At 39.5% G+C, this 13,680-nt stretch overlaps 2 protein-coding genes across 2 annotated transcripts; one reads left to right on the top strand and one right to left on the bottom strand.

The window, feature by feature from the left end:
- The first annotated feature begins 4,754 nt into the window (after window positions 1–4,754).
- On the top strand, window positions 4,755–6,585 carry LOC103950369. Its single transcript, XM_009361565.3, has 2 exons — window positions 4,755–5,123; window positions 5,842–6,585. Exons 1-2 carry the CDS (start codon window positions 4,819–4,821, stop codon window positions 6,299–6,301), a joined length of 765 nt encoding a protein of 254 aa, XP_009359840.3. The 5' UTR covers window positions 4,755–4,818; the 3' UTR covers window positions 6,302–6,585.
- Window positions 6,586–8,789: 2,204 nt separating this feature from the next.
- LOC103950368 (respiratory burst oxidase homolog protein D) lies at window positions 8,790–13,225 on the bottom strand. Its single transcript, XM_009361564.3, has 11 exons — window positions 12,494–13,225; window positions 12,174–12,336; window positions 12,002–12,050; window positions 11,284–11,829; window positions 10,809–11,195; window positions 10,570–10,665; window positions 10,353–10,468; window positions 10,167–10,269; window positions 9,984–10,054; window positions 9,321–9,886; window positions 8,790–9,033 (listed from the first exon to the last, which is right to left on the bottom strand). Exons 1-11 carry the CDS (start codon window positions 13,179–13,181, stop codon window positions 8,924–8,926), a joined length of 2,895 nt encoding a protein of 964 aa, XP_009359839.2. The 5' UTR covers window positions 13,182–13,225; the 3' UTR covers window positions 8,790–8,923.
- Between the last annotated feature and the right edge of the window lie 455 nt (window positions 13,226–13,680).

Raw genomic sequence — 13,680 nt, 5'->3', positions numbered from 1 at the left:
GAGTAACTAAACTACTAAAAAGAGATTTAAACTTAATACAAAGAGAGGGCAATCGCTACCTTTGCGTATCGTTTCAATAATACAGAAACAAATGTAAGTTGTTTTCTAATTGGACTGCTTGGATTTTAGAGTAGGACTGAAGACTGAAAAGAGAGAGAGAGGAGGAGGGGGGCCGATAGACCCGGGTAAAGCTTTGCTTTCTATTTGTCCGTGGCACATCAGATGGTGCTTAGCATCTACTTTTGTTTGTTAATTTTGAAAGTTGAACACTTTGGTTTGACTGCAATTTCTTCTCGAACGCCAATTGAGGCCAACCTTATTTAAATCCTAGATCCCGCCTTTTATCTATGAAATAATATGTGGTCCAAATCCGACCCTCTTAAATTACTATATTTTGGTGTAAATACTAAATAGTAATTTGGGAGGAGATATATAAATAAATAGATATTATGGTGTAAAGATATTATTCCATATGCGGCCATGCTGGATTCTCAATTTTATCCGTATACTTGGGCCACGATATGCATATGAGGGAACATCGAGTTATTGCAGTCAGAAGAGCCAGATGAGCAGATAAATTATTATAGAGAGGAAGCGAATGATAACTCTATTATGTTTCAATGTATGCATAATAACTTGATGTATACTCAAGCATTTAACAATTAATAATTTAATGGCTACTAATTTTGGTTTATAGTATGTATCAATATAAGGGTAACACTCGATATAATATACATTTTCTTAGAACCCTCACAAAACGATGAGTTTTATTCACTTGGGGTCGCTCTTTGTAGTATACATCAATACACAAGAAGTATCATGTGTGTAGTAAAACTCTGAACAGTTAAAGATTCAATGGTCACAAATGATGGTCTACTCACCAATGTTTATGAAAAAATCACGAAAAATTATCAAAAATGTTAAGATGTGATCAGTTAAGTAAGTTGGTCAACAGATTATGCTTATTTGTTTCCACTTGAATTTGATTTGTATCGTTTTTTTATGTAAATTAGAGTACTAATTTAGAATATCCTTTGTGTTGAAAAAAGATACCAAGAGTAGAAAATACATATATCCATATAGTTTTTTTGTTGCGTAGAAGGAAAAGAATGTATCTGTAATTTGTGTGCGCTTTGCATGGTCTAAGGGTGACAGGAGAATGCACTTCCCCATGGACATAACAGCAACACCACTGACCAGTGACCACCCCATGCGTGACGCACACACCACCATTCCCAACTTCTATACCTAAACAAGTTTACCACAATCTTAGATTCTCTAATTCAATCCTAATTAAAATAATCATGATAATCTTTTTTTTTCTCATTTGGCCTCTACAACTCTGAACCAAAAGTAAATTACAATTAGATCTTGATTGGTCCCAGGTTGCATTCTAACCAGTCAGTTGTGCGTCCCTAGCTCGGAATATTTTAAAATATGTGTATCTGTGAATAGTTTAAATTATCTGTTAAGGATTGTTCAGAGTGTAATCTCAAATCGGATAATTACACTCTCGCATCAGAGTTCATAAGGTGATCTTTATCATTAATAGATAGAACAAAAGAGTACAAAAACCGAAAACGAGAGTGTAAAAATCATTATTGTAGAGTTTTAACAGACTACCCACCTGTTGAGTTTAACGACCGCGCATTATCGGTCACTTTATATGCAGCGTGCACATGCTAAGACAGTAGTTCGAGCAAACGGTAGCATTTATGCACGGTTGTTCGATGCCTGTAAATTCGTATTCAAACGAGACTCGCTTCAACCAACACATCCTTGGTCCCTGGATAGTGGATTCCCCGGTCCCTTTCGGCTAAAGCTCGATAGGAAATAGTAGTAAAGTTAATTACGGTGCGTACGACAAGGATTACTGTCTCTTTGCTGGCACTTCGTATGCACTCTAACTGTGGTGAAATCGTGTTCAGACTACAAAGATGTTCCAAGACAAAAGAGAAAAATGCTTATAAATTTGAATACCATTGCATTTTACAAGTTTGTGAAATATTTAGTGCAAATGGTATTGAGTTCTTAAACCCTACGTACTTTTCTATATATATTGTCACATTCTTGGCTTACATAGAGAAGCTTGTTTATTGCACTTAATTAATTTTCTCCATTAGTTATGCAGAATTGTAGATAACCTGTCAAGCCATGATTATCGTCATTAATTAACTTTTTATGTGTGTGAGAAACTGACATGCAATTCGAATGTGTACTCACCAGAGTTTCGAACACCTATTAGCAATCATCAACGACAAGTGAAACCAACAATATTCAGTATAATTCTGATATCATATGCTGCAAACTTAATTTACCAGTTGTATGTAGTTTATTCTCTTAATATGCCTTCACATTTTCCACAACTGTTGTTGTCATATTTTTCTTTTCTAGCGATATTAAATTTGGTGCTTTTGCACATGAAATACAACAAATTACTTTACAAATGTCAAGTTTAATTAACCTAACCTATTTTGATTAAAAAAGGAACCAAAACTTACATGTCACTTGGGTCTATAACACTCTATGTTTAACTCTCTCTCTTTTCAATGATATGAATTTTTATTATCATCTGTCTATCTCTCTCGTCATGTTCGGTAACTAATGTCTAAGTTTGGATGCATGTACAACTTTGAAAGATTCTTATTCATAGTCTCTCCTCAATTAGGTCATTCACTCAGGACCCATCAAAGCATTACCTAGTCAAAGCAAAGTTGGCAAAGCCAAAGTGCCCGACACCCGTGTGCATTTCCAAAATTGTCCATGCAGAAATTTTTGTCAATGTAGTTGTCTCAACCCTGTAGGAGAAACTTCTGTTACTATTTTTTTAGAGTAAAAGTATGTATCGACAAGGTTGATGGAACAAGTACCTAACAAAACGTTAGAAACCTTCACTCATAAAAAATATTTTAGAAAAGATACGAGACAATAAACTATAACATGGGGTGTCAATAGATATTGAAACTCTATTTTTCTATTGTGATTTTGGTATTAATTTTATTTTTTTCCTAATGGAATCAATATACAATTTCTCATGGTGTTATATACGTGGAGCCAACTAATAGAAGAGTTTTTTGTAATACCATAACATATCTTTGTTCTCATATACGAGTTTAAGACGCTTATCACGTGATCAGAATATAGTTTTAGTTTTATATATATGAGTTTACAAAACTTATCACGAGAACAAATAAAGATAGATAAGTATAGATCTCCAACAGCAGGTAACACTTTCCACGTATAAAAGTCTTTTGATACAATGAACCATATAGTATGAACGTGGAGATTGTTATGAAACTTAATGAGAAGTTGTTATTGTTGAGTCACGCAAATGCACACTAGCAATACCACACACACGAAAACTCCATCAACTCGACTCCTCATCCACCAATTCAGTCTCGTCCGTTTTGGAAAAACACAGTAAAAAAGAACAGTACAACAACAAAAGCAAACGTGCATGTGTTGAATACATTTCTTTTCCTTCAAGTGGATCGACCATTCTATCTTTGACCAGGTTGGTCTAGTGGAAATGCACGTGTTCAGGTGTCGAAGTTGAAGGAAAAGTACTGATCAAAATGGTATCCAAGGAAAAGGACTGAAAACCAAGTCGACCAAACTGGTAAATAGGACATGCCAATTGCCACACCAGTTTATTGCGTGATTCACGAATCGTGCTAGAGTTATTGCATTTCATGATCAAAATTGTCCATATTTTAAGACCTTATTTAATGTTCATTCATGCAAAACTTCGTAGAAATCTGAAATGCTTTTGTGATCTAAAATGTGCAAAATATATCACTTTTTAAATAAAGTTGAAACATGTTACTTAGTACTACAGTCTAATGATATTCCTTTTCATTTGTAAGTGAGAGGTCTTAAGTTCAATTCTCCACAAAGGCGAATTTGAACCATATTATTGCTAACCTATTATGAGGCTTAGCCCACTCCCCTACCTACTTAATATAGATAACATCGTTTGTTAAAATAAAAAATAAAGTTGAAACAGAAATGAGAATAAATAATGATAAATTTGAATTGTTCTGGCTGTTGTTCAAAATGGAATTTTAATTTTTTTTTCTTTGAAAAATGACATTCTTAAAATATGTTAATTACTTGGAAGTTGGAAGAGAGGGAGTCCACAAATGGTGTTTTCACTACTGTGGCGAAAAATAATCATGCATATGCACCTGGTGCGGATTTGATCCCCACAAATCCTCCTTCCCTTAACAACTAACAATTTAACTCACTAACGCTATCATTTGCAGAAAAAAATTAAGGGAAAAAGTAATGGGTGAGATCTGTTGATATCCTTGATTTGATTTTGATTTTTTAGGTATTAAAATACGAATTTTGAGGTGAAGTTTTTTTTTTTTTAAGGGAGATAACTGGTGGCAAGTCACGGTTATTTATTCCTTCTGGGAGTCAGAAAAATTCACATAAGCATTTCAACCTCCCCATGACCACAAGTCTAGCTTCCACACCAGCCACAGATTTTGAGGTGAAGTTCACATTTATTTTATTTTATTTCATATATGTGTTAAAAAATTAAAAAATTAAAGAATTTCAAAACTAATGTTTTAGCCAAAATGTCAAGAATGAGAATAATTCCAACTCCGATTGCATATAAGCAAACCCGCCATTCGTGCATAAAAGCCTTACTCAGATTATAGATGAAGTGAAGCCAAAGCCCAAAAAAGAAAATGGCCCAAATGTAACCTGCATGATGAAACTGTGTCCGGCCCATCAGTACCCATCTGATTATTCTGTATCCCAGAGAGAGGGAGAGAGAGAGTTGACGAGAGCAGAGAAGATAGGAAAATGGTGAAGAGGTGGTGGACAATCGGAGCGGCTGTGGCGATAATCGGAATAGGGAGGGAGCTGAGCAAGCACTATGGGTTGGACAAGGACGCTGTGATCAAGGTGTTTGCTGAATTGTCCGATCGCCTGGGAGTATGGGCCATCCCACTGTACGTTTCGATCCACACTATCACTCTCGCTCTCTGCCTGCCCTACGCTGTCTTCTTCGAGGCCGCCGCTTCTATGCTCTTCGGCTTCTTCCCGGCCGTCATCTGCGTCTTTGCCGCCAAGCTGCTCGGCGCTTCCCTCTCTTTCTGGATTGGCAGGTACCACTCAAATGTCAATACTTTTACCTTTTCGTTTGAGCAATTTGACAAGTGATTTGAGTAAATTAGACTCCTCTTTAATCTAAATGTATATAGTATCACTGTTAGATTTGGTAACTGATAGACACAGGGGACAGTGATCATTTTTCGAAGTTTTATGCTTTTCTTGTAGTGATGGATGAAAGGTGAAAACTTTAATACAAAACTGCCATGGAATCACCCCACCACAAAATGCCTAATACCCTTTTCCTTATTCAATGCGATAATGACTGAAATTTATGATTTGGCAGAGGTGGCTCTACGCTTTTAAGTATTAAGGATTCAATAGAGTTAAAACTGTTAGCTTTATGTTGAGTTGTTCACCGCAATCGTTGAGGGAATCAGGTTCGATTTTGAGTGAAGGACACGTTTGTTTTAAATTTTGATTTAAATGAGGGCCTCTGCAGAAGATTTAACCTCCCTGCAATGGGAAATGCATATTAGTATCTTAATACAAATACAATTCATAGTATCACCAAAACAGATTGAGGTGCGCAAATACGTGAGCAGCATTGCTTAACATTCTTCATATGACAAGTTGACAACTGACTGCATCAACTGTAATTCCCCCCTGCTCCAGTTATTGGGATTAATGCTATATTGATTAGGTTGAAGTTTGTGTATGTGTGTTTTATATTATTTGCTTTTAGATACTGCTTTAATGCTGTGGTGTTTGCAGGTTAATTTTCAAGAGTTCAAGTTCAGCAATGGACTGGGTCCAGAAGAATAAGTACTTCAATGTCCTATCCAGAGGAGTTGAGCGAGATGGTTGGAGATTTGTCCTACTTGCCCGGTTCTCGCCAATGCCATCCTACATTATAAATTATGCCCTTGCTGCAACAAAAGTTCGGTTTGTCGTGGATTTTCTGCTGCCGACAGTTATTGGATGCATGCCGATGATTTTACAAAACACATCCATTGGCAGTCTGGCTGGTGCTGCCGTTTCTTCGGCATCGGGCTCTCAAAAATCTCAAATTTGGTCGTACCTTTTTCCTTTACTAGGAATTGTGTCAAGCATTCTTATTTCCTTGAGAATTAAGAAGTACTCTACTGAAAATTTAGTGACCGAATCATCTCCAAGTCACGACTCTAGTAACTTAGTTAACTCTAATGACAAGGACTTGAAAAAAGGTCAGTGATGGATTTGTAAACCCTAAAACTTGGTAGAACTTTACCATTTTCTGCTGCTGCTGGAAGTTTTGCTGTTGAGATCCCTTCTAGTTTTAATCTGCAATCTGCGTTGGCGGATGATGTGCTCTTTTATTGTTTCTTCCCTTAGCCTACTCTAATTACATTGTGGAGTTTCTTGAAAACTAAGCAAAGGCATGTAGAAAGAGCTACTGTAGGGAAGACAGTTTAATGCTCCCATTTTTAACTGACAATTGATTAGTTAAATATATTTATGCAAGTAATTTTGCGATCATGTCAAAGTTCCCATGTTCTCATGCATGCTATAAACTGAAAGTGGTTTACCTAGCAAGATGAAGGTACCATCACAGTTGTTACTGCGAAGCTGAAAGATCTGGTGGAATAAATTGTGGCTATGTATTATTGCTGCTATTTTCTCTGCTGCGATAGTAGAACTGTAGAACTCTTTGCGTTGTCAAGCCTGCGAAGATTCCGTTACATGTTTCTTTGGTTTTGTGACACTAACTGCTGAATAATGATTTCTGTCTGAGGCAGCTAGGACTTGTTCACATTGTCTCTTTGCATTGTATGGCATGAAAGGGCCAATTACATCGATGATGTGAAATGAACAAGGTATGTTTTTAACGCCACTGTTACTAATGCACTGATCGTGGCAGGTTTTTTCTTTTTGCTGTTTTAGCCATAATGCGCATTTAGAATTTGATGTTCATCACAATGATGGTTTTTGTTGATTTTAAGGTTGGGTCGGGTATGATTTTGTATTTGTCATGGGATTAAGATACTGATTACAACTGTTAATCTCCGCGCACACAGTGCCACGCACGGATGTACGTAGACATGCTGCATTAAAGATACGAGTCTTCATTAGATAAAGATTGATGTTTCGTATTACCACTAATCACCCTGAAAGGAGTTCAAATCTCCTGCACTCAGTTTGTGTGTGGCCTCTATCATTGATTGACATGTGTTTATAAACTTAACTCTCTTTAGTTTTGTTATCGTAAATTGGTTGTCAAATAATGACAGACAAAATGGGTGCAGAAGATTTGATCTTCCCTGAAAGTCAAACACGGGTTTATGTCTAGCTCCTCGTGGGTCCAAGAAAGCATTAGCACTTGGAAGTTGACGATCATGGATGACATCTTTTAGGTCAAAACGATAGATTTTGCTTTTGAAATACATGTATGTGAAAAATTCAGCTCCTACCATTATTTAACAACCAACCCCACATGTTGAAAGACACAATGCCAGCTTGCCATATCAAAATGGTATTTCATGCTAAAACTATGTACTTTACCAAATTGACTCTGTTGCGACGCGTAGGGCGGCCGCACGTGTCAGCTTTTTCATGCAAAGTTGGGTGTTGAGGGTGGGATCCACACGGAGGGCCTAGTCTTATGAAAGAGCTGACGCGGCAGCCCATGACAATAATTTCTCCTTCCAGCCTCTTTTGTCAATAAAGTCCACTTCCTACCATCGCAAATGTTGAATAGCCCATCATAGGCCCTAATGCTCCGTTGGAGGGTAATGGAAGCAAGATGTCTTCAAGATAACTCCTTCCTTCGTCTTGATTTGACATTCATTTGTTTGGATGAGTTGACATTTGAAATATATCTTAATCAAGTGTTACTAATGATGATCATGAATAATTATCATCATTTTAAAGGTACTAATTACTTTTAAAACAATTTTAGGCATGGGTTATTATACACACATAAAATGATCAAAAAACGAAACTCTAGTGTTTTGGGGCCATGGGTGGTGTGTTAAGGACGCAAGACTTAAGAATTAAGGGTACTACATCATCATGATTGACCATGGGCTAGAAAAGTATTTGTTCCGCTTTTCCATTTTGTTTAGACCACGTCATCCGTCCAGCGACAATACAAATAAGTTAAAACTCTTTCTATATTAAGATCTAAATACACGAGCCCGCTATACCGACTTCAATAAGGGGGCTCTCTTGTTTGTGTTTGCAGTCAAATGGGCAACGTGATCCGGCTACCGGATAGAAGAATGTATCCAACTTGTGCCTTTGTGGTTTTCTTGGTCAATCAACAAAGGGTTTTGGAGAACACCATAAAGCAATGCTCAATGTGGTGAACACTAAGATATAGATAATCCAAATCTTAATCTAAATTAATAAAGGTTCTTATCCTTAATCAATTAAACACTTTCTGTTTCTGCATCCAATCAATTAAACTCTTTTAATTCAAGGAAAGAAATGTGGACAAAAACTTACCCAAAATACCCAAAATAATAAAACAAAAAACTTGATCATATTTGCAATTGGGATATCAATCGATGCATTATTGGTACTTGTTGCGGTGGGTCCCCCCCCCTGTCCCCACCTTCCCACGAGATGGTTGTTAGCGGTAGGTATTATTGCACACCTACCACATGCGATGGACCCGCATAGTACCCCATTATTTCATTCCCTTCTTTTTTTCCACTTTTGGGTGCGCAAAAAAATAGTGCGCAAAAACCAAACTCCTCTATTTGATTACACTTACATAAGCATTTGATCAACTAATGATAATTACAGGCTCTAATCTCTCTCTCTCTCTCTCTCTCTCTCTCCCCTTTTTAATCACTCTACTTAGTATAATTAATTAGAAATTCTCTTTGTGGAAGTCGAACTTCGTGGTGGTCTTGTGTGAAAAGTACAACGCCAATTCCTTGAGGTCCTTTGTTAGTGCTGGTGCCCCACAGTAAAACACCCCTGCATACGTAACCATCAATTTTGTCACGATTAAAATTAATGATGCAAAGATTACGATTAACAACGTTGGACTTAATTAAGAGGGCGGCATGGATTCTTAATTGGTTATGAATGTGCGTCTAAAATAAAACTCGCTTACATCAACGATTAGAAATCAGTTATGATATGCCAATGTACGAGTGACGATGTTATTCTAATTTAGTTAGAGTATGGATTTTCAAAGCATGAAGTGGTAGACAAGAGAAGGTGGGTGAGGTTGGTGAAGAAGAAGTTTCTTTTGTACTCACCCACTCGGCTATCCGGATGGCGGCGAGCGATATCCTTGTAAACTTGGCGCCAGTTGGGCTTGGCGAAGTGGGATTTGACACGTGTGCCCGACACCACATCGACGCCGTTCTTGGCGTGGTGGAGGGACTGGAGCATGGCAATGAGGGCTGACCTGGCATCCCCTTCCTCGTACACACTGGTGCAGTAGTTGTGAATCTCGATCACACCCTTCTCGTCCATGTCCGCCACCTCGTTCAGAATCCCCTTGAACCACTCGAACGAGCCTTGTTCTCTCGTCACCCAATAGTAGTAGGCCTTTCTGGTCTTGAACCCTTTGTTGCTCCTGTTCTTGCCACTGCTGCTGTTGTTATGGCTCGAGGCATTCGGAGTGGCCCTGCCGCTTTCTAGGGCGGACTCCGAATCATCGTCTTCCCTGCTCTTCATCTTTATGTTGTTGATGATGTCCTTCACAATGCTCACCATGGGAGTTGCTCCGATTCCGAGCCCTACAAGCAATACAACGTCGTATTTCTTGTAGTCCTGTGCCGGTGCTCCGTATGGACCGTCTATCAGTATCTTAGGGAAGCTGTAACACAAATTAATTAACAAATCAATCCACATTATTCAATTTTAATTAAATCCTCCTTTTGTTTTTAAGGTACGTATGCCTAATTAAAAATTACCTAGGATTGTTTCCTCCTTGCATATCAGCTCTGAGTAGGCCACTCTTCCCACCAGTCGGTGGCTGACATACCTAATTAACCAACACAAACAATTAATTAGTGAGATCATACACAGTTTTGGAGGGTTTTTGTAGCAAGAAACTCTAACATGAACAAGTTGTGATTAGAAATTTTTAAACGAACCTCGGAGAAAACAGTTTTGAGCTGCCGCGTCCAATCGCCCAGTGTTCGAATGTGGACGCTTAGGTAGTCATCTCCAGGTGATGAGGTAATGGAGAACGGGTGCCTGTCGATATGGTTAGAACATAATTAGTGTGTTTAATCGGGCATGATTAGAAGATATTGTGCACAAAATGTATGAGTGTTCACCATTCGAAAGGAGAAACCGCAGCGCAGTTGACAAACATGTATTGCCCGCTCTTGTATTTGAAGCCCTGAGGCTTTGACATGTGCAGTGCAAGAACATTTCCAGGATAAACAGCAACCTTCAATAATGTTCATAACAATGTGTCAGATAATTAAGAAATTGGTGATAGAATTTGAGCTAAATAGCTGGTAAGCAAAAATTAATCAACTAATTAAGTACCTTGAGAATCTTGACTGGCTTGATGCTTGATCTAAAAGCTCTAATCAACCTTTCGCAAGCGTAGAGGACGACAGGAACCGCCAAATACATCCATGTCTGCCACCAAAAGAAGTAAATCCACTCAAAATCATGCAACTCAATTACCTTAAGGAACTGACTGACGGTTTGCTTTTGACGGATATTCTAAATTATTTTAATTTACAGGGAGAAGAATTCGAACTCGAGTGCAAAGAACTCACCGTTTTATGATACCATTCCTTGGTGAGGTAGAGCTTGATGCCATGGACAATGAGGAGAGCATAGACAATGACAAACAGGTGGTGGGAATACCAGAAGGCGTTGAAGCCAGTGAGCTTCTTGAGCGGCTTTGGCAAGTTGAGCTTGTTTCTTCTGAACCAAGGAGTTGCCAACGTGAAGGCTATGGCCATCAATACCACCATCAAAATACCAGACCACCCTTCCACTCCCTTCACGAACCACCAGTAGTTCCCAGGCTGGTCCTCGCCGAAGTAAGGTTTCAAGCCCTCGTACTTATCTTCGGTCGCGTGTATAATCCGTGGGAAATCGCACGTCAAATGAGCCCCCACGTGTAGTCCAACTCCAACAATGATTCCAACGGCAATGACCTGCAAGACCAGTTCAATTTCACACTCGATTTTGGAGACAATATTGGATTCTCCGAATGAGAAAGTGACATTCTGTTTTTGATACTACCTTGTGGAAATTTAAGTTGTCATCAAACGGGACGGCAACGCCTAATTTGGTCTTGTTTCGGAGCCAAGTAATTGTGTTCCGGCAGACGGGAAGCAGGATCAAGGCCATGTTAAACTTGAGAGTCTCAGCTCCTCCTTTGGCAATGCAGACACAATATCCCATCACCTCGAATGCCTCCTCTCTTTCGCGGTACTGCACAAACTTGTACACAAACAGACCAGAAACTATGCCGAGCCAGAGCATCATAACCCAGACTCTCTGCCAGTTATCAAGGAAGAAGTACTTAGTTCTTTGGTAGCATCTTCGGATCGGGTTGTTCTCCTGCGTCGGCTTCAGCTTCTGACTCAGAAGCTGGCTCAAAACTCGGCTTTCGTTACAGCTCACAGATTGGCCAACCGGAGCTTGCAGCAACAGAGTTTCCAAATTTTGAACCATGATGTAGCCGGCATTGTCCGGGTCTAGTTCTTCCATGATCAGAGCTGCATATTCCTTTGCTTGTTTCTGAATGTTTGAGAGCTTGTTTGCAGAAGCACTCATGCTTATAATCTGCAACACATATATACGATCAATTTAGGAAACTATTATTAGCACTTAAAGAAATGTCATCGGCAAGTAAAAACTCGATTACATAATTCCAAGCATGTTTAGCCCGGTGCTTAAAGTTAATTAAAATTAAGAAACGTGGCCGGCAGTAATCAGTAAATGGCGGGTCGCCTACCTCTGTGACTTCTTCTTCAGTGATTCTTCCATCGGCGTCTCTATCCACCCTGCATTTACACACACATTAATTCTGCTTAATATTTAATTTAATGACTAAGATTAGATTAATTAAGAAGCCTAATAAATGAAAATTAAATGGTTTGTGTAATGTCCAAGTGTTAGTGTAGTACATGTCAAAGAATGTTTGGAGTCTGGAATCAAAACTTTCGTCGGAGATTTGCTCCCAGAATTCTCTAAGTTGCGCCTTGTTGATGATATCGCCGGTTATGTTCCGCCTCCGAGCAAGTGCCCGGAAAAGCTCTCCGGCAAACTCCTTGGACTCCTTGTTCATTCCTGCAAAGTCATTTAAACCGCGTTAACTAATTTAGGTTTCACAATTGACTAATTAATTAACGTAGTGATTTTTACACTCCTTTCTAATCCTGCTCTTGTTTCTGTCATTTTAATCCTATGATTTATTCATTCGTAGGTAAAAGAGAGATGATCAGACCTATGCATTCGCCAAAGAGGGAAGAGGGGAGGAGCCAGTTGGATTTGGCGGTGAGCTCGTCGTAGCGCTTGTCTACGGCAGCCCAGCCGGAGGTGGCGCCGGCGCCGGTCTTGGTGGTGATGAACTTGAGGCTCTTCAAGGCGTAGGCGGTTGCTGACTTGGTACGATCGAACCGCTTCGTGGAGGGCCTCTTGCTGAAGGAAGCCAGCCGCTTCAGCTCCTGAGAGACCTGCCGGATGTGCGACGACGTGTTCCGCAAAAGCGACGACCGGAAAGACGACGACTTCTTCCCCTCCAGCGTCCGCTTGGCGAGCAGAGCCAGCTCGGGATCTTCGTTACTGGCTCCGCCGGCGGCCTGGACGCTGTGGACGGCGACGGAGTCGTCTCGGATGTCGAGAGTGATCTCCACGTAAGTATCATCGTCGTTTTGGTCGGAAGTATTACCAGTACTGTTATCCGTACCGCCGGACTTGTCGAACTTGGCGCTCTTAATCCGCCTCCACGCCCGGTTGGAATTGGAGGACGTGGTCGGGGTGTGGTTGCCGCTGTAAGGCGTTCCCAGGGGGCCGCTGAAAGCTCGTCTTTCGAGCTCGATGCTGCCGCCGGGCCCGGTGGACTGAGTGGACTCGGTGTCGGAGTTGTAGTCCGAGGAAGTAAGCATCCCTTCCTCGTGGTGATGACCGTTCATTTTCAGATGCTTCTCACAGATATTCAAAGTTTGGTTGATTCAACTATTCAACAAGTAGGAAACTAATTAGCACAAAGAAAAACAAATGGGGGGTCTGAAGATATTTTGGGATTAAAATACGAGGGGTGGATGGGTATATGTAATGTAAGAGAGGAGGAAGGTAGCATGCAGTAGCAGAAGCGATAAAAAAACACGACAGTGAAAAGGAACACGAAGACGACTTGGAATACGGTTGGGAAGAGAATATGAGTGGTACATCGCATGTTTTTATATAGTGGTGAGATATTTTATTTTTAAGTTATTAATTTTTTAACCCACATATCTTACTAGTAATATAATGATACATAGTGTACCATCTCGTATGTCGGTCACATTAAAAAAAATCTCTCAATTATCATTTGATGTTATATTTGACACGTCAATTCGTCTCTTTGATTAATAATTATATAAATTATTTATCACATCATATAATACACTGTACACACCAATATAATATAAA

Source organism: the organism of the source record quoted next, unplaced genomic scaffold (assembly GCF_019419815.1).
Source record: "Pyrus x bretschneideri cultivar Hongxiangsu unplaced genomic scaffold, Pyrus_bretschneideri_v1 Contig74, whole genome shotgun sequence".
Taxonomy (NCBI): domain Eukaryota; kingdom Viridiplantae; phylum Streptophyta; class Magnoliopsida; order Rosales; family Rosaceae; genus Pyrus; species Pyrus x bretschneideri.
The sequence above is the reverse complement of the archived record's forward strand: the minus strand, read 5'-3'. Positions and strand labels throughout refer to the sequence as shown.